At 44.6% G+C, this 18,989-nt stretch overlaps 2 protein-coding genes across 3 annotated transcripts in view; both read left to right on the forward strand.

The window, feature by feature from the left end:
- LOC141772133 (plexin-A2-like) overlaps nucleotides 1-18,989 on the forward strand; it is a 323,156-nt gene that overhangs the window by 227,599 nt on the left and 76,568 nt on the right. The gene's annotated exons all lie outside the window — the stretch shown is intronic.
- Nucleotides 1-18,989, forward strand: part of LOC141772129 (plexin-A2-like) — a 103,253-nt gene that overhangs the window by 64,033 nt on the left and 20,231 nt on the right. For both annotated transcript variants that reach the window (XM_074642801.1, XM_074642802.1), the window contains 4 exons: nucleotides 68-214; nucleotides 3,135-3,294; nucleotides 8,442-8,545; nucleotides 18,207-18,306. In XM_074642801.1, coding sequence (XP_074498902.1) covers nucleotides 68-214; nucleotides 3,135-3,294; nucleotides 8,442-8,545; nucleotides 18,207-18,306 — 511 coding nt within the window. The remainder of the gene's footprint in view (nucleotides 1-67; nucleotides 215-3,134; nucleotides 3,295-8,441; nucleotides 8,546-18,206; nucleotides 18,307-18,989) is intronic.

Here is an 18,989-nt window from a genome sequence, read left to right on the forward strand (position 1 = left end):
CGTGTGTGTGCGTGTGTGTGTGTGTGTGTGTGTGTGTGTGTGTGTGTGTGTGTGTGTGTGATCACAGGAGTGTGCTGGGGAGCCTCTGTTCATGCTGTACTGCGCCATTAAGCAGCAGATGGAGAAGGGGCCCATCGACGCCATCACCGGAGAGGCCCGCTACTCCCTCAGTGAAGACAAGCTCATCCGCCAGCAGATCGAGTACAAAACCCTGGTACGTCACACTCGGCGAGGCACGCTGGGAAGTTTGCACAGAGACTCACAAACAAACACACGGGTGGAACCGTAACGCGTGCTGTACAGTTCTGGCAGCTCTTGACTGTGTGAGATGCACACGCAGACACAAAAGCACACACTTTGCCATAATAACATGCACACTCACACATAGGCGCCGATTTATGTTTTTGCCAGTGGGTGCCCAAACTTTGTGAATCTCACCAAGGTGTTGATTGTCACAAATCACTTTGCTTGTTTTAGTAATTATTACCTCCGCCAAGGCCGAAGGTCTGGTTTGTTGGTTTGTTGGTTTGTTGGTTTGTTGGTTTGTCCGTTTGGAGGATTACTCCAAAAGTCTGCGATGGATTCGAATGAAATGTTTTGGAGGGGTGGTGTGTGGCACAATGAACAATTCATTAGATTTTGGTGGTGATCCAGATCATGATCCGGCTTCGGGAATTTTTTTTAATAACTCCGCTCAGCCTGTGCATTAACACCACAGGCTTTAAGACATGCGCAGTGTAACTGATGACGTGTTCATAACGCGTCACCCTGCCTCTTTCCTTCTGCCTACAGAGGGACAGACAGAGAGCGGGGGGTGGAGGGAGGTGGGGGGGGCACCTGTAGATTCAGCGTTTTTTCACATTAAACTCTGTGAAATCACAGATGAGTTGGACCAAAGCACACTTGGTGATTGTTGGAAAGAGTAACGACGACGGTTTAGGTGAGTTTTACTTTGTTTCTGTCCAGTTTGAATGAAGTTTTTTCGATGCTCCGCTACGTACAGCGAATCATACTCGGGCAGCTTGGCGGAGGTCTGCGCTCTCCGAGTGCCATTCTAGTTAACAAAATGAGACACTGCTCTGCTACAAATGACAACAGGCTACACCAGTGTTTCCCACAGGATTTTGTGAGACTGTGGTGTGTGGACCTCAGATCATCTAGGGCGGGTCTTAAGAAAATGGGTCGTAAGAAAATGTTGTACATTTTAAAGGTAAATGCATCAATCTGGTGCACTTTGAAAGCAAAATGAAGAGGTTAGATCTATGAAGAAGTTGACGGACGAGGTGGGTTTCCAACAGTAGCACTACGAAGCCGCGAACCACCTATACACTCACGCCTTTCCAAGCTGTTCACAGCAATACTCAAGTCAAGTCAAGTCAAATTTATTTCTATAGCACATTTAAAACAACATGAGCTGACCAAAGTGCTTTACAGACAAAGGCAGAATAAAAACAGGTCAACAGTGCAGACAACAAAATCTCACAGACAGAGACCAGGATCAAATCCATGAGTAAAAGACTGTTATAATGAGCATTATAAAAGGCCAATTAGTCATCACAATTCAAGTACATTCAAAAGCCAAAGAAAAGAGGTGGGTCTTGAGCTGTGCTTTGAAAGACTCTGTAGAGGGAGCAGATCTGATGTGGAGAGGCAGTTTGTTCCACAGACAATAACAGTTAAAATGTTCTTTTTGACTGTATATTGACATCATACCAGCAACATTACTACAGCTTCAGTGTCTGTATCTGTAGAATATGTCACAGACATGATGAAAGTAAAGATTTAATTTTTTTATTCCTGCTTTCGTGTCAAAATAAAAGCCCTCGAGTGTTTTTTCTGTGGACAGAATTCCTTCATTTATTAACACAAGGCTTTTATTTTAAAACATTTTACTGGACAGTGTTGTAGGAAATGCAGTGACTTGCTCCGTGAATAAATAAACTACCGGGTACACACGCACACACACACACACACACAGATGGAGAGAGAGTCTATATTACCGTGTCAATGGAGAACCTCCATCTCTTTACGAGTGTCAGTCCCCCCGACCCCCTTCACTCAGTCAGTCAGTAAGAGAAACAGATCTCACCAGAATTTTAGGTTGAGTAAAAACCCTGCTGCTGTTGCGTCTTTACGTGCGGAACATCCCGTTGCTCGCCCGGTAACGCTTCTCTCTGTGAATTTTATTTTATTTATTTTCCCCCCGAGCCTCGTGGGCCCTTTCTCGTCGTCGGGTCCCCGATAAGCCTGTGTGTTAAAACGGTGCTGGGGAAAGGTCCCACGAGGGGATCCTCATCTCCTACACTGAGTGGCCATCTCTGACCCGCCCAGTTGAAATCCCGTAGACCCCTCCATTTGAGAAGTTTAAAAATATGTTTGGTTCATTCTGAAACTGTGGCGGGGTCGAGGTAATTATTAATGGGAAACACTGGGCTACACCATACCAACACACAGTCCTCCACAGTAAGCTCTTTACATACACATTGAAACGATGTCACTCTTGTAATACAGTAATAGCAGTATAAATAGATGCATTTTTAAGATGCAGTTTTATTCATTTATTTTTTGATCAGCCTTCCCCACGTGATCGGCGTATATGCACATATAGTTTCTTAACTTGACTTTTTTAATCTTTACTTTTTCACCACAAACCGTTTTTAAGACAACATTGCTGTGTCTGCTGTGTTGAGTTCCTTCCTCCCTGTATGGGAAGAAAATTAACTAATGATCCCAGTGTTGGTCCAACATCAGGGTAGGTGGCTGCGGAGATTGCAACACGCCAAACGGCCGCCTCTACACAGGCATGCACACGCCGAGGAAAAACACACTCAACGCAGCCAGCATGTGACATGACAATGCTCTGATTGCTCCGACTGGGAATTTGGCTCATTACGTGCTAATGCCCCGGCAGAGCTGGAAATTGGTGTCCCGCCGAAGGTGTGAAATTAGATTTTGGGATGCCAGAGAGAGCGGAAATGGTTTCTCAAAGCTCCTGCCATGCTCCAAGGAGACTCTAATGAGGGCGAAGCCTCAAGCTGGACCCAAGTCCAGGCGGTGATGGGACACCTTTAGCCACTTCCTCTGCTCTCTCGTTTCCTTCTGTGATTTTTCTCTCTCCCATCTGTACGATCCAGATCCTAAACTGTGTGAACCCAGACAACGAGAACAGTCCAGAGATTCCAGTGAAGGTGCTCAACTGTGACACCATCACCCAGGTGAAGGAGAAGATATTGGACGCCGTTTACAAGAACATGCCGTATTCTCAGCGGCCGCGTGCTGTCGACATGGACCTCGGTATGACACACTCGCACCCACACACACACACAATCCAGACACTCACAGATGCAGTTGGCAGGTGTAAAGTCCTTCACACCCACAGATTAATCTATCAGTGAGAGAAAAGCTAGCCATGTGTACAGATTATCAGTGCATTAGTGTGATAAAAGCTGTGTTCCAGCAGCCCGGCCAGCCTCAGTGTGCTGCTGCCAGGCCTTCTATCAAACTGACTGACAGTGTGTGCCGCATCCCATCGTCTGGCTGCCTTCACTTCCTGGTAGCGGCAATAAGACACAGTAGATGGAGTTAGAGCAGTGTGCATGTGTTTTTTTAGCGTCTGTGACGTAGCTGTCTGGCCGACCCAGGTAAGAGCTGACAGACGGGCTTGCCAGCGTCACGCCGGGCTCCACTCCTACGCAGTCTGCCACTTCCATTCTCGCCTGTGTCCGTACCTCGCCTCCCATTTTCCCCGTCCCTCTCATTTTCTCTCGCTTCACATGGACAGAGAGAACAAAAGCCCCCCTCTGCTTTGCTGCAAATCAGCATGGTGTCCATCACTCCACAATATGTCTCTGAGTCCAACCACCGTGCTTATGGTTAGAAAGGATCCGACTTGTGTAAATATGAAGTCACGTTTTCGTTGTAAGACTTTGGGAAAACAACTCAGAAGGGATCGGATGCCCTTCGCGGGGGAGAGAAGACCTTTGTATTAACACTGTTCACCAGACACTCCTTCAGCCGGCAGCTTCGGTGGGAGGTGGAGAGCTCGGCGCCCGGCAGAAGCCTCCTCGGCCAGGAGCAGAGTTTTGTCTCGCTGCTCCGTCGATCCCCGCTGGGAGCCACTGACACCACGCTGCTGGAGGCCCAGGCCGTTTTAATGGGCCCGCTGGAGGGAAGGGAGGAACGGGAGAACCAGAACCAGGACTGCGCGCGGCACACTGTCAGACCCTGCTGCAGTAAAACGAGAGGTTTTCTAAAGGGACTCTGGTGCTCGGAAACACTACCACTTCTGTCCATAGGGGCCACCAAAATCAACACAAAATGATAATAAAATTAAATGAATAATAAAGATAATAGAAATGAACATTAAAGCAGCAGTAGATGGAAATGGAGCAAATATGATTTTAAAAAGTTTTTTTTATAAAACGGTCACTATATCCTGACAGATAATCAGAAAAAAATCATGAGCCTCTGTGTCTTCCGGTGTCCTCCGGTGTCCTCCGGTGTCCTCCGGTGTCCTCCGTTGCTCCTAATGGCATCTGCAAGATTTCACAGACCGGAGGAAAAAATCCAATCAGAGCTGAGCTGGAGCTTTGCCGTCTCTGAGCAGCTGTCAATCACTCGCGAACTCTGATCAAATGGTCAAACTAGGCAGCGCTGATCAAATATGAATCAATATTCTGTTACTGTAATGCCTATTTCTCACATAAAATGTTTTCAGAATCATCTTGTAGTGTACTGTTTAGCTGTAAAATGAGAAAATGTATGACCTGGCAGCCATGTTGAGATCCGCCCACCAGCCGGAGCACAGCCAATAGAAACGCTCTCTCTCTGAAATGACCTGTGATTGGCCAAAGTCTCCCGTCACGGGCTAGATTGTTTTAAAGCCTGAAAACAGAGCCATGAGGAGGAGCAGAAGTCTTGAATTACAATGTGCTGATTGTTTATTATTGTTATGATCTTGTTCACCAAAAGCGTGGACTCAATAGCAGAACACAAACACAAATCCTTTGAAGGTGTAATAAATCTATAATTTATTACAATCATAGACAAGTAACTGTGAACAGGGCAGGATCTCCTGGAGGTAACAATCCAGGTTGATTAGGAGCAGCGTGTAGGAGTGAGCAGGCAGGTTGAAGCAGGAAGCAGCCTCAGCTGAACCGACCTGAACAGAGGACAAAAACAGGGTGAATCCAAAATCCAAAAACACAAGCATGAGCAAGTCAAAAACCAAGATACTAGGGAGCCTGAATACGTCATGTACCACAGTGAATGACGGACGATCTGGCGATGAGTTGCAGGAAGACCAAGGTAGATATACTGCTGTTGATTGTGAATGATTTATTTCAGCTGCTCCCAATGCTCGCCCAGAGGAGGAGGAGGAGGAGGAAGGCCACACCTCCCAACACACTGACATACTAGACAAACAGGGAAAAACACACAGGAGACAACAGGGCAGGGAAACACAAGGAAACACTAAGCCTACAGGCAGTGCCATCATGACAATTATGGGATTTTTGCCCAATGATGCCAAAAACATTCTGCCTAGACTGCTCTAACCTTGAACTTGATTCATGACTTCATTACATTACTAGAACCGTAATCTAAAACAAATTACAAACTTCATTCAAATTAGCATGTAAACATGTTGCACAGAACTGCAAATGCAACGTTCCTACAAGCGTAGACATCCAGAATGCCTGCAGAAGGTAAATACATGAACGGAAACACTCGCGAGAGTTTTACACTGGACGGATCCTTTCTAGCCATAACCATCCACTGTCATCTCTCTTGTTCTCCTCCATCCATTTCTCATCCTCTCACTGATGTCTTGGAAATAATTTGGTCTGTATGTACTTTGTGGGGTTTTTGTTGTTGTTTTTTTCCATAAAGCGTAGTTGAGATGGTTTCGGGAGGTTGTTGTGCCAGGCAGGGATATCATGTGGTCACCTGGCAGAGGCACAGAGTAATAAAACCCAGTCAACAGAGGAGAAAATCAATGATCACTCCCAGCATGAGAGCCACAATGGCTGTCCACTTCCCCCGTCAACACCCTTATTATCATTTCATTACCCCGCAACCAGCCGTCAGCCCCTGCCCTCCTCCAGCACCGCTTATAGCCTCCACCTGTTTCCCCCCTGCTTCCAATTTTTCTCTTTCCGTAGGAGGAGATTTTCTCATACATCGCTTTTTCATCCTTTTTCGCCGGCTCCGCTCTCCTCTTCGCTCTGACCCTGACGGGCCGACCGCGGCGTATGCTAATAGTGCGCCATTTCCATGACACAAGTACCAATTAAAGCGAGCAGCCTGCCTGCATATACATCTTGAAATAGTTTGTGTGTAATGTTTAATTAAGATGCGTGTCAATCCAAGTCTGTGAGAGGAGTGCGTGCACCGAGAGCCGTACAAGAACGCCGGGCTGCTGATATCTGCTCATTTGGGTAATGTGTGGAGAGAGCTCTCTTTGGGAGTCGTGTAGTTTGACGGCTGAAAGGCGAATGAGGTTTGAAAGAGTGTGTTTTAAGAGTTTGTTTTGTGTCACAAGGAAGTCGTGGTTTTATTTTAGCACACTTCACACTTGCCCTGCGAGGTAACTGCTTCTGAAGGCACTGGATGCAGCACTCACCAAAGTATTACGCTTCACCCACAAGTTCATTCAAAGCAGATGTGCATCTTGAACACATGGTGCTTTTCACTTTTCAGTTGTATGTGTTTAACACCAGTGCACAAGTGGGCCGTTACATACCGGCACTTCCACATTTTAATGTTTGGAGTTCTGTCACCTTTTCTCGCGCACCGGCCCTTTCTGCCCTCTCCATATCAGGTTCTCTGGACGATTCATAATGGCATAGCCAGCGTTTTTGCGCTGCGCCTGATAAGCTTTATGAACATAAAAACAATGTGGAGAGCATCTGGACGAGCCGATACATGTCAAGGGGGTGGGTTGAGAGTGAGGGTGCTGTAATTTATCGATACAATGTTCAGTTCATCATAAGTTTTTTTTAATTTGTCAACAAATAGACTTAATGAACTATTAATTAGAGTTTGTCTGAATCTGCCCTTTTGATTTACAAAATATGTGATGAAAGAGCAAACCTTTCCAGAAGAATGAAGTGTTCAGACGAAGGCTGTGATATGTGTAAATAATAAAATCATTATTTAAAGCTGCAGTGGGTAGAAATGAAGCAAATATGATTAAAATACATCACTAGGTCCTGACAGCAGTGCATGAGACATGTAATCTGAAAAAGATTATGTCCCTCTGTGTCCTCCGGTGTCCTCCAGTGCTACTAATGCCATCTGCAAGATTTCACAGACCGAAGGAAAACAACCAATCAGAGCCGAGCTGGAGCCTTGCCCTCTCTGAGCAGCTGTCATTCACTCGCGAACTCTGATCAAACGGTCAAACTAGGCAGCGCTGATCAAATATGAATCAATATTCTGTTACTGTAATGCCTATTTCTCTCCTCAGATGTTCTCAGAAACATCTTGTAGTGTACTGTTTAGCTGTAAAATGAGAAAGTTTGTGACTCGGCAGCCATGTTGAGATGAGTTGAGCAAGCATGACGTATTTTAGTAGGCCAACCAGGAAGTTAGCATCGCCCTGGTCAAAAAGCCAATGGGATTGTTCCTTTGGGTTTTGGATTATTGCAGAAAATAAGCTCTGTGACAAACACACGTTTATGATATTTACACATTTTGTTCAGCAAGATAATCTTCACAAATGAACACCACTTTTATGATTTTTTAAGTGTAAATACAAACACCAGAAGTAAAAAGCTAACGTTAGGCTATGAACTAACTACACCACGTTTGCATGAGCGCGAGTAAACACAACGAGGCTGTAAAGGATGACGAGTCCGCATGATGACGTTTAGTCGTCTCATTTAGCCACTTGTTAGCAATCGCCTTTTTTAAGACACATAAAGGCTTCAAAATTCATGGGATATTTACTGAGGCATTTTATTACGTAGAACAAAACATTAAAATCTCTTCAGCTTGTGTCAACCACAGACCTTATTTCAGGCATCTATATAAAAACCCATTGACTTCCAGACGAGGGGACCGGAAGTGCTAAAATGCTAACTCACTTCCAGGTTTTAAGACAGTGGCTCATTTCTGCACCAGTCTATAATGGTCCAAAATGATGTGAAATTGGAGTTTTAAGTCAAAAACCTTCACATTTTCTTAGGGGAGGACCCCAAACCCAATATCTCCTAGTATCTTTTATTCACTGTAGAAATTCAGAATGGCTGATAGCGGCCGGTACACACACCAACGTGAATAAGGGGCGCACTGGCACGTATTTTTTTCCACTTCAAGCCCTGTTTAACACATGACACAAAACCTCTCCGCTGAAACTAAGACAAATGACATTCTTTGTGGCTCACTACGATGTGTAGTTTGCAGTGTGTGTATAACTCAGTGTGTGTTTGTGTCCTCAGAGTGGCGCCAGGGGCGAATGGCTCGCGTGGTGTTGCAGGATGAAGACATCACCACCAAGATAGAAAACGACTGGAAGAGACTCAACACTCTAATGCACTACCAGGTACACAAAGGCTTCAGCGCCATGTTTTCCTTAATTAACTCAACAACTTTATCAAGAAAAGGCTCATTTCTGTTCAATTTCTGCTGTGGCTTTTATTATGGAAATTGCACCACATACCTTTGGCAAACTTTGATGTTTCCCCGCTCTTGACTTTTTAGGCAGCCAATTTTCAGCTCCTCATTTGCATGCCCTTGCCTGGCGTAATCCAAGTGACAGAATAGAGGACAATTACTGTACAGGTGGCAGCAGAGATGAACCCTCGGCATCTCAGCCGACACTTCTCCCTCCTCCCCGGAGAGATGAAGCTGCTCCAGTCAGGAGGACAGCATCTCTCTCTCTCTCTCTCTCCCTCTCTCTCTCTCTCTCTTTCTCTGCCCCGTTGACTCCTACGCTGGCAACAATTAGTCCCGCTGTGCCTGCCTGCTTCTGTCTCTTCACATGTAGAACCTCCATTCACACCCTGCAGTTTTGGGTCCCATGGGCTTACCTGTTGCCCCTCTGTTTAACAGAGAGGAGAGTCGAGAGCTAAAGAGGAGGTACAAGAGGAGTTCTGCATTTTTCAGAAGAACTCATGGCTGTTGAGGTTGTAAATGAAAAAAGGAGACTAGGAGGGAGTGAGAGGAAGCCAGAGTGAGATGATAAAGAGGAACAAAAGGAATTTTAAAAAAAGGAACAGGCAAGGCAGAATGAGAAGGCAGCCTTCTCAGCGGGTCATGAATCTTTCGCAGCACATGCTCAGCAAGCTCTCATTAGTCAACCAAGGGGGACCATCTGCTTAAAAACTGCATGGGGCTCGATTCTGGGCTACCTGGTCAAGAGCAGAGGCCGGGGCTGAGATGCAGCTGTGGCTGGGGAGTGCTGCGGTTGGAGACCAGGAGATGCAGGGACGAGGTCTGGTGAGGCTTAAGCCCTCATGCTGGGGGTCATTCTGAACTCCTGCCCCAGCAGAGTAAGCAGAATAATTTAACAGATGTAGGAGTCATTAGAAGAAAGGACATATCATAGTGTCCTTCACCCAGGAGTTGGCACCATGCAGCTTCTTTTACCCTCCTTTCTGTCCTCACCTTCATTTCTCAACCCACTTAAAGCTGCAGTAGGTAGATCGGAGCAAATATGATTCAAAAAGTTATTTTTATAAAACTGTCACTATATCCTGACAGTAGTGCATGAGACAAAACAACCAACCAGAGCCGAGCTGGAGCCTTGCCGTCTCTGAGCAGCTGTCAATCACTCACAAACTCTGATCAAACAGTCAAACTAGGCAGCGCATTATAGTAACAGAATATTGATTCATATTTGATCAGCGCTGCCTAGTTTGACCGTTTGATCGGAGTTTACGAGTGAATGACAGCTGCCTCCGTTGAATGAACAGACAATAGGAATGCTTTCTCTCTGAATGATCTGTGATTGGCCAAAGTCTCCTGTCAAGGGGCAGATGTTCTAAAGTCTGAAAACAGAGCAATGAGGAGGAGCAGAAGTCTAGTTTTCTCTCAGAACACTTGAATTACAATATGCTGAAAGGTTATTATGGAATTTTTGCCCAATGATGCCAAAAACATTCTGCCTACTGAAGCTTTAACATGTTTTCCTTCTCGCCCACTGACATGCAACGAGCATCCTTTTTGCTTTCATTTCCTTCGTTCTCCCTCTCGTGGCCTGAGCACCTCTTCTTCTTTGGTCTCTGCGGTGCTTTAATCCTTGATGAAGCTGTGTTTTCTTCCACACCATAATGGGATTCTCTGTTGTTTTTTTGCAATTCTTTGCATCCCAGTCTGTCTGCCATCGTTAGCCAAGGGGAGATGCTACGGGCCGCACGGTAACACACGTGTTCGCTTATTCGTTCGCTCAATAGCAGATCTAAGGACTCCTATTGATCACGCATCTGAGGGTCCCCGCACAGAACGTAAGGCCCGACACTGTGCAACTTCAGAGGAGATGCTGGCGGGGCAACGTGGGGAAGAGAGAGGAAGCGAGGGAGCACAGAGGAACAGGGCAGTTGGTGGTAGGAGAGATGAGAGCAGGACGCGACAACAGAGGCACTTGTGCATCGTTACTGTTTTGATGAGCTGGCAGTGGCCCCTGTGTGTGTGCTTGTGTGTGTGTTTGCGTCACACACACCAAGCCATCGCATTGGCAGCTGCGACAGAACATCTGGCTGCCTATCGCAACAAGGGAGCACAGCTCATTAAGCCCCAGAGTGAGGGAAAAGCTTGAAGAAAAACAAATGGGAAAGAGGAAATATTGAAAGAGGTGTTCTGAAATATGCAGCGTGAGACCGAGCATCACCTTGCTAATTCTCTCACAGCAGAGACACGGGGACCACACGGAGGCATTACCATTCCTAGGGCTCACAGCCTCCCAAGAAACCCCACTGGCTATTTACCCTGCCACATGGGAAATAAGGGTTTACATAAACCTGGACTAGGAAATGCACACTTTCCCAGCTCCCTGTTACACCAGAATTAAAAAATAGAGCGATAATAACGCGTTAACACAAATTTGTTTTAACGCCACTAATTCTTTAATGCGTTAACGCAACTTGGAGGTTAAATAACACTCCAAACTTACACTAAATTCTGTCAAGGAAAAACTGGCATGGCCATTTTCAAAGGGGTCCCTTGACCTCTGACCTCCAGATATGTGAATGTAAATGGGTTCCATGGGTACCCACGAGTCTCCCCTTTACAGACATGCCCACTTTATGATAATCACATGCAGTTTGGGGCAAGTCATAGTCAAGTCAGCACACTGACACACTGACAGCTGTTGTTGCCTGTTGGGCTGCAGTTTGTCATGTTATGATTTGAGCATATTGTTTTATGCTAAATGCAGTACCTGTGAGGGTTTCTGGACAATATCTGTCATTGTTTTGTGTTGTTAATTGATTTACAATAATAAATATATACATATATTTACATAAAGCAGCATATTTGTCCACTCCCATGTTGATAAGAGGATTAAATACTTGACAAATCTCCTTTAAGGTACATTTTGAACAGATACAAAAATATGTGATTAATTTGTGATTAATCACAATTAAATATTATAATCGATTGACAGCCCTACTAAAAACATAAATGCACACATTCAAAATGAGAATCTTTATTTAACACCTTGGCATTCACAGTCAGGGGACTAAACTCCCATCCTCCCACGCCACTCTTTCTTGCATAGATAAAGACAGAAGAAGATAGAAGCACACTCAGATATGCACACCATGCATGTGCACACACATACAGCACACACATACAGCACATACCCGCATTGCACATGCTTATACACAGTTGAGATAGAAGATTTATGAGATTGGAGAGTTTTGGGCTGATTATTTGGATCTTTTTGTTTGTTTAATCTTCCACCCGGTCAAAGGAAAGGGTGTCATCACACCTTTTTTTCTTCCCCACCTCCCCCGTCTTTGTCATCTGTCTGTTGCTCCTGCTGGATGCAGTATCCAGGCAGTAAGCAGGGACAAACTGCGCCACAGCCACATGAATCAGACATCTTAACAATCCTCATAAACAGGACATTATTATGAACTGAAGTTGTCAGACTGCTTAGGTTATTTATGATGATTCAAATTGCAAACAGGCCCACGTCGTATTCACCGGGGCTGTGTGAGTAATTACATTGATGATGTTTGACAGAGTGTTGGTTTATGACAGGTGGGCTGCGGCTGTTTGCAGGGACACATGGGCAGTGTGTGTTTTGTCTGGAATATTATTCCTAATGTGCAAGTGAGTGACAGTAAAGGGCGCACTGCTCCCTCTCTCACTTTGGGCCGAGACTGCGTCAAAATGAAAAAGTCCTTTTGGAAACTTCCATCCCTACTGCTGCCTGGTGACCTCTGTGTGTCCTCCTCTCTGCGGTGAAGGAACAGGGAGAGCAGACACTGATGACCACACCAGGAGAGCCTGCCAGCTAGATCCTGTTACCCACCTTGCAGACATCACTTGAGGCATTTTGGGCTATTTTCAACAGCCCCAGACACAACGGATACTACTACATCACTATCTGTTCATGAATCTGTCTTGGCTCGCTGGTCCCCTTTGTAAATCTGAATACAAATCTCGGAATATGAAGGTTTTTAGGAGGACAAATATTGAGTAAATATGTTTTTCCCATTAAAAGAGACATATTTGATTAACCCTGCGCTGCGGCTGCACCCTGCAACAAAACAGCCAAGTGTGGCCAGCTACATTTTCGCTGTTGAAGTGTTGCTCGAGCACTGCTGTTAAATAGCACTGAGAACTGGCTAACGGCATTTTTTAGATAAAACGGAACAGAGTGAAACAAAAACATATGATTGGTTGATGTTTCGCCGCATCATTGGAGTGCGGAAAAAAGTTGAGACCAGGCTTCTGTTGATAATGACTGGTGGCCTGTTGTTGTGTCGCTCGCAGTGTGAACGCAACGTAAGCCATATCTCTAATAGCAACAACCATAGTATTTGTAAAAACTCACAATGATTCTTCAGTGACACATTTCATCAATTAAAACCAGAGGACAACTCAAGGTCTGAAGAGTGAAGCCAATGCAGAAGGGCCTTAAACTGTCATTCTTTCTAACAGCCAGCAGGGGGCGACTCCTCTGGTTGTATAGAAGTCTATGAGAAAATGAGTCTACTTCTCTCTTGATTTATTTCCTCAGTAAACATTGTAAACGTGAGTTTATGGTCTCAATCGCTAGTTTCAAGTCTTCTTCAATACAGCATGATGTTCATTTAGTAAATGATGGTCCCATTTAGAGTCAGATAGACCATAAAGCAGGGGATGCTTTAGGGTGTAGCTTGTGATTAACAGGTCGCTACCACGTCGTTGTCTGTTTTTTCATCTTTGAACTTTAACCCTTTCACGGTGTGTTTTCAGTTAATGAAAGCCTAAAAATGTCTTATTCAGCTATCTGCTCACTTCTGGTTGCAAAAAAAACAAGATGGCGACGGCCAAAATGCTGAACTTGATGCTTCAAATGGCAGTCCGCAAACCAGTGGGTGACATCACGGTGACTACGTCCACTTCTTATATACAGTCTGTGATAAAACCCAACTTAAATTCCATCAGAAAGACCGTCAGATTGGCATTTAACTCTTATGAAGATTCTCCCAATGTATCCACCTGGTGGCCTGGCAGGAGGCTTTGCCGCCACTACCCATCATACATTTTGACATTCCTGACGAGGAGGGCACGTATGAACAGGTTGTGTGTTTCCAAGCTACTGGGCAGAGTGGATAGGTATGATAAGCATCATGATCTCGGGTCACGAGTCCAGGAGAGATGGGACACCGAGGGGAAACAGGCTAGCACCGGGCCTGTGGATTGTGTGGGGAGAGAGAGCTGAGGACAGAAAGATAGAGGCTGACCGCACTCTGCTGTCTGGTTGGCTCTGCACTGTCTAATGGAAGGTCTTATCACAGGCAGGGCCCACAGCCCTTATCTCACCTGCCCACTATCAGCCCCACACTGGATTATCCCTGAAGGGCGAATCTGCACGCCTTCAATCATTAACTCTATCACAAGGACCCATCTCTGCTGTAGCCTCTCTGTCAGCCATAAAAAAAGCAGAGAGAAAGGGATGGAGGGAGGCGTAAAGGGAAGGGGGGAGGACAGAGAAGCTATTTCATGCTCCTCACAGAAAATGTATCACAGGAATAGCGGTGGAAAACTTCACGGAAGTCCACGCTGTTGGTGTATTAGAGTTGGTCTGTGCATCGTCAGCCGAGAGGAGGCTGTAGGATGGAGAGGCTGTAGAATTTAGGTTCAGGAAACCCGAGACAAATGAGAAGGAGGTGAGGTGAGAGATGGAAGGGTCCAAGATGCCGGTCGTGCATAGGGGGTGGGGGTTAGGAAGATCATTTTTCATTTCCCTCCAAGAAGCCGGGGTCTTTTAAGAGGATTCCTCCAGATTTCATCCCCAGTTTCAAGTGCCTCTCCAGCGAGGCCAGTAGAGGCCAGATGGCCAACTCCGGCTAATAGCACAGCCGAGATTAGTTTGGGAAGAGTGGGAGAAGAAAGGGGTGAGGATGAGACTTAGGGAGAATGAGAGGCAGTTGGGTCTAGAGAGCAAGGAGGAACTCTGTAAATGCCCATCCCAACATCCAGCAGCTTATTCTCCAACAAGGGATGGAAAGGAGCCCAATCCTGCTAAAGCCAATGAAAAGAATCATTTTGTGTTTTTCTATAGAATCTTTGAGGTATTCCTTTTGGATCCTGGCATTTGTCTTTTGTTTATTTCTCCACTGGAGAAGTTTTTTTCTTCTCTGGGTCTGAAGCACAAATCCCTCCTCGGGGTGGACTGTAAATGCCAGCCAACAAGCTGTTTGTTGTTTGGGATTTCAGAAAAGAACTACTAGTTTTGTTTGCTGTGTTTTGCATTTTTTTCTAAAACAAGGTTGTTATGGTGTACTAACAGAAGTACCATTTTAAAAATTCATTATGGTTAAATTGTCATCTCATGATTAATTATTGCTGCTGCGCAGCTGTAGGTCGGGGCCAGGCATTTTGAGGAGGAGGAAGAAGAAGAGGAGGAAGACAAATGAGAAAAACAGGATGGTCCACCATCATTAAATCTTCAAGGACTTAGCATGTTCGTTGTGCCTCTATCAGGTCTCGAACTCACAACCTCAGACACCAAGGTCAAGTCAGCATCTTGGTGAGGTTACTGCCCGGGCGAAAGTCCTACTTCACACTATGACTGAGGCAATCACCAGGGTTGCATGTAAAGGCAGATTTCAAACTAGTGTCAAAAATTCAGTTTCTGTACTTCATCCAGATAACATAGAGATGCCAGTAATTCATTTTGACGACGATTGATTGCTCCATAAGTGACAAACTGATGTTTAAAAATGCTTGATTTCTATTGACTGCAATGGTTTACATGAAGATAGAATTCAAAATACTGTCAAAAATACAGTTTTTGAGATAAAATGATATTTCCACACTACATCTAGGGTGACCTCAATATTTTGTCATATATTTTCATAAACATTGGAGCTTTATTTAGCGATAATTTGCAGTAGCTGTGTACAGTAGTGTTTACACTAAAACATTGGGCTAAATTTTTTATTCTAAAATCTGTCTGGATTGTTTGTGGAGGACAGTCTGAAGATGCAGCTCAGCAAGTTTGGTGTGAAATGAGCAAAACGTTCGGGAGGAGATAGGTATAATCAAATCAAATCAATTTATTTTTGTATAGCGTCAAATCACAACAGAAGTTATCTCAAGACGCTTTATATGTAGAGCAGGTCTATGACCGTACACCATAGTTTTGAGACCCAACAGGATCCACCAAGCGCACTGTATAGTGATGGACTTCATAATTCCTGCCAGGTTGAAATATATGAACATTTCCACTCACCTGGGTCTACATTTTGGTGAAAGTTGCAAATTTGTAGCACGTACGGCTGATTTGTTATGACTTTTCAAAGTTTTAAACTTTAGACGGTTGCTGTACCGCCACCATCAGGACTAGTAGCACACAGTTGACGAAGTTTGGCATCGGACTGGACCTATGTGCAAAGTCTGGTTTATTTTCATGCATGGGAAGGCAGATTTCCTCGGAAGAAGAAGATGAAGAAGAAGAAGAATATTGACAAAAACAAGTGGGCACAGTTGCCCGGCCCCTATATGATTATGGATCTCTGTTAAAAGCAGATTTTAAAACCCTCCTTTCTAATGTCATTTTCATCAGTTTTTCTCTGCTTATCTGAAATGCTTGGTCCTGTGACATCACACAGGACCAAGAGCCCTTTGTAAATATAAACCACAGAGGGGGAGAAAAGAATGAACCTCAGTCTGACGACACTCCATCTTTCACACAGCTTCTTCTCTTCGTCTTTCTCTTTGACTCCGACTCCGTGCTGCTCTACTGCTATTATTATACCTGCGTACCCCATTTTCTTTAAGGGTGAAAAGTGTACACGAGATGAGACATTCAGCATTCTAGTCTCCGTCTCTCTCTTTCTGGCAGTCTCCCTTTCCCTTTTCCTCTCTCTCTTTCACTCCCTCTTAGCGTCTTATCCCAGTTCCAAAGCTTACATCATGTCTCTAATGTTTGTGAAGGGGGATGACAATGACAGTCATGTTGAGTACAGCCATCATGCAGCCACAGCACTCTGCTGTGCTGAAGGAAAGCCACGGGGCTGTGGTAGAGAACAGCAGGGAGCGCAGATATGACAAGAAGGGATGGGTTGCGTAGGGGTTTGGGATATGTTTTGTTTACGGGATTATTCACTAAGGGCCTTACATTCCTTCACTGTAACCTACCCTTTACTAAAACATTTTTCAGGGAAACAAATGTTTCAGAATAAACACCCATCCATCATAGGTCTTATAGATAACATTTTTTCGTAGACGAATATTTTTGGCTGGAACGCAAATGAGCCCGTCCAGCACGACGCGTCCGACTCACAAAACTTGGACCAAGCTGTTGAACGGCCAGTTGAGTGGAGCAGTGCGTCCCCTAGTGTCCTCGCCGGACCGGGTGGACATGTACCGCTGGATTTAATGATATAGACATGACCACTGACTATTTGTGTAACAATTTTGCCACATATTCACAGACTGACCGTACACGGTCCAGCCATATACAGTGTACTCAGTTTGGACCGAGTCTTGTTTAAAAAGTAATACATCCACAGACCTTGTAGAAAGGTGCCGAGTAAAAGTATGGCTTTTCCTAAAAAAAAAAAAGATTATGATTGTGAATTAATCATTTGAAAAATGTTGACGGGTCCAAAATGAATGTTTTGTTTATCTCTGTGGAAGATACAAGGCTTGTTAGACAATAGTGTAAAAACGTTGGGATCACGCAGTGTTTCAGTGTCATCAGCAATCAAGTCAGTGTGGAAACAGATAAATGGCTGAGTTTGACACTGGTGTCTCCATCAGTTTGCAGAATACTTGAATATTTACCGTGGCAACAAGTGACATCAGACGTTAGCACATATTAGCTAATATCTTAGCTTAATCAAAAAACAAAAAACAATAACCCATAAAATTACATTTCGGCATATTTAAACAAAACCAACAACTACAAACAGCCATAGTCCTTACAACCTTAACTAATGTGTTGTCACTGGTTTAGATTGTCAAAGTGAGAAAAATAACAGCTTCAATCCCTGAAGCTTAGCTGAACATTAGCATCTTGGCATTAGTGACGGTTGCGTCCAGGTAATGTTATAGTTCCCTCAAACAACGAAGATGCACATCAGAGGGGATTGAGAAGTGGGTGGCCGACAGAAAAATATATGAAATAAGGGTTTATTTGGACCAAACCAGAGTTGGTGATTGATGGAAAGGCTAACCAAGACGGTTTTGGTGAATTTTGTTTTGTTTCTCTCGAGTTTGAATGCAGTGTGTTTTACGATGCTCGGCACACACCTAATGTAGGCCTATAGCTACATGTTGCAAAATGACTTCATTTTTCACCACGAAAGATTCATCACTTGACATGACTGTCAAGTCTTACTCCACTCAACCATGAAATACGCAGTTCGTGCAACGAACTGGCAACCACTTGTTGTAAAGTGAATGCAATGAAACAGGGGAGGGAGAACGTGACATCTAGTGGCTGAATGTTATCAATGTTATCAATAGCACCTTTCAAAATTGTGAAAATCACCATTATGGTACCAGCTGATTCATGTTGTATGTGTCTCTTCACATAGGTGTCAGACCGCTGCGTTGTGGCTCTGGTGCCCAAACAGACCTCTTCGTACAACATCCCTTCCTCAGCCAGCATATCCCGCACCTCCATCAGCAGATACGGTGAGTCAGTGGAACAGATTGCTCTTTTTATACCCTTGCTGCGACATTGATTACATTGATTTGCAAAATGACATACGGCATAACAATTAGGCAATCACGTATGTATGTATTTGCAAGCTTATTCAACAGTTAATCAACAGTTAATTCCATGCAAATGTAATCCTGTTGCACTTGTTGCCTCACAGACGCATCAAAATGTTTTTTTATATTAGTTGTTTCAGATATGAACAAAGCCAAATTCACTTCTCCCCAAAGCCATGGTCAGCCCTGTTTGGAGCTGCTCTTCTCTCTGCTGCAGAGGGGTTGTTGTGTTTTTTTGCAGCCTTTTTCTCTCTCCAACTGTGTGCTGCAGTTTGCTTTACTGTTCAGTTCCAAACTCTGTTGGATGGTACGATAATGGGAAGACTAGAGAGAGAAAGAGATGAAGAAGAGGGGCGAGGGAGAGACGTAACCATTGTTTGATTTTAAAGCCGTAATATGATTATAACGAGGATGCATTCTGTGCAGGACACTCTACTACTACTACAGTAGTAGTACTACAGCAACCTAATACACACATGCATGCAAACATACGGCATACTTCAGATGTGCTTGTAGTTTGTGCCGCTGGGTGCCAAATTTGGTCCCATTCCAGACACACAAAGCAGCACCAGGCAACTTGTGATTGCTAATTATTCTGTGTG

Source organism: Sebastes fasciatus, chromosome 8 (genome assembly GCF_043250625.1).
Source record: "Sebastes fasciatus isolate fSebFas1 chromosome 8, fSebFas1.pri, whole genome shotgun sequence".
NCBI classification, from domain to species: Eukaryota; Metazoa; Chordata; class Actinopteri; order Perciformes; family Sebastidae; genus Sebastes; species Sebastes fasciatus.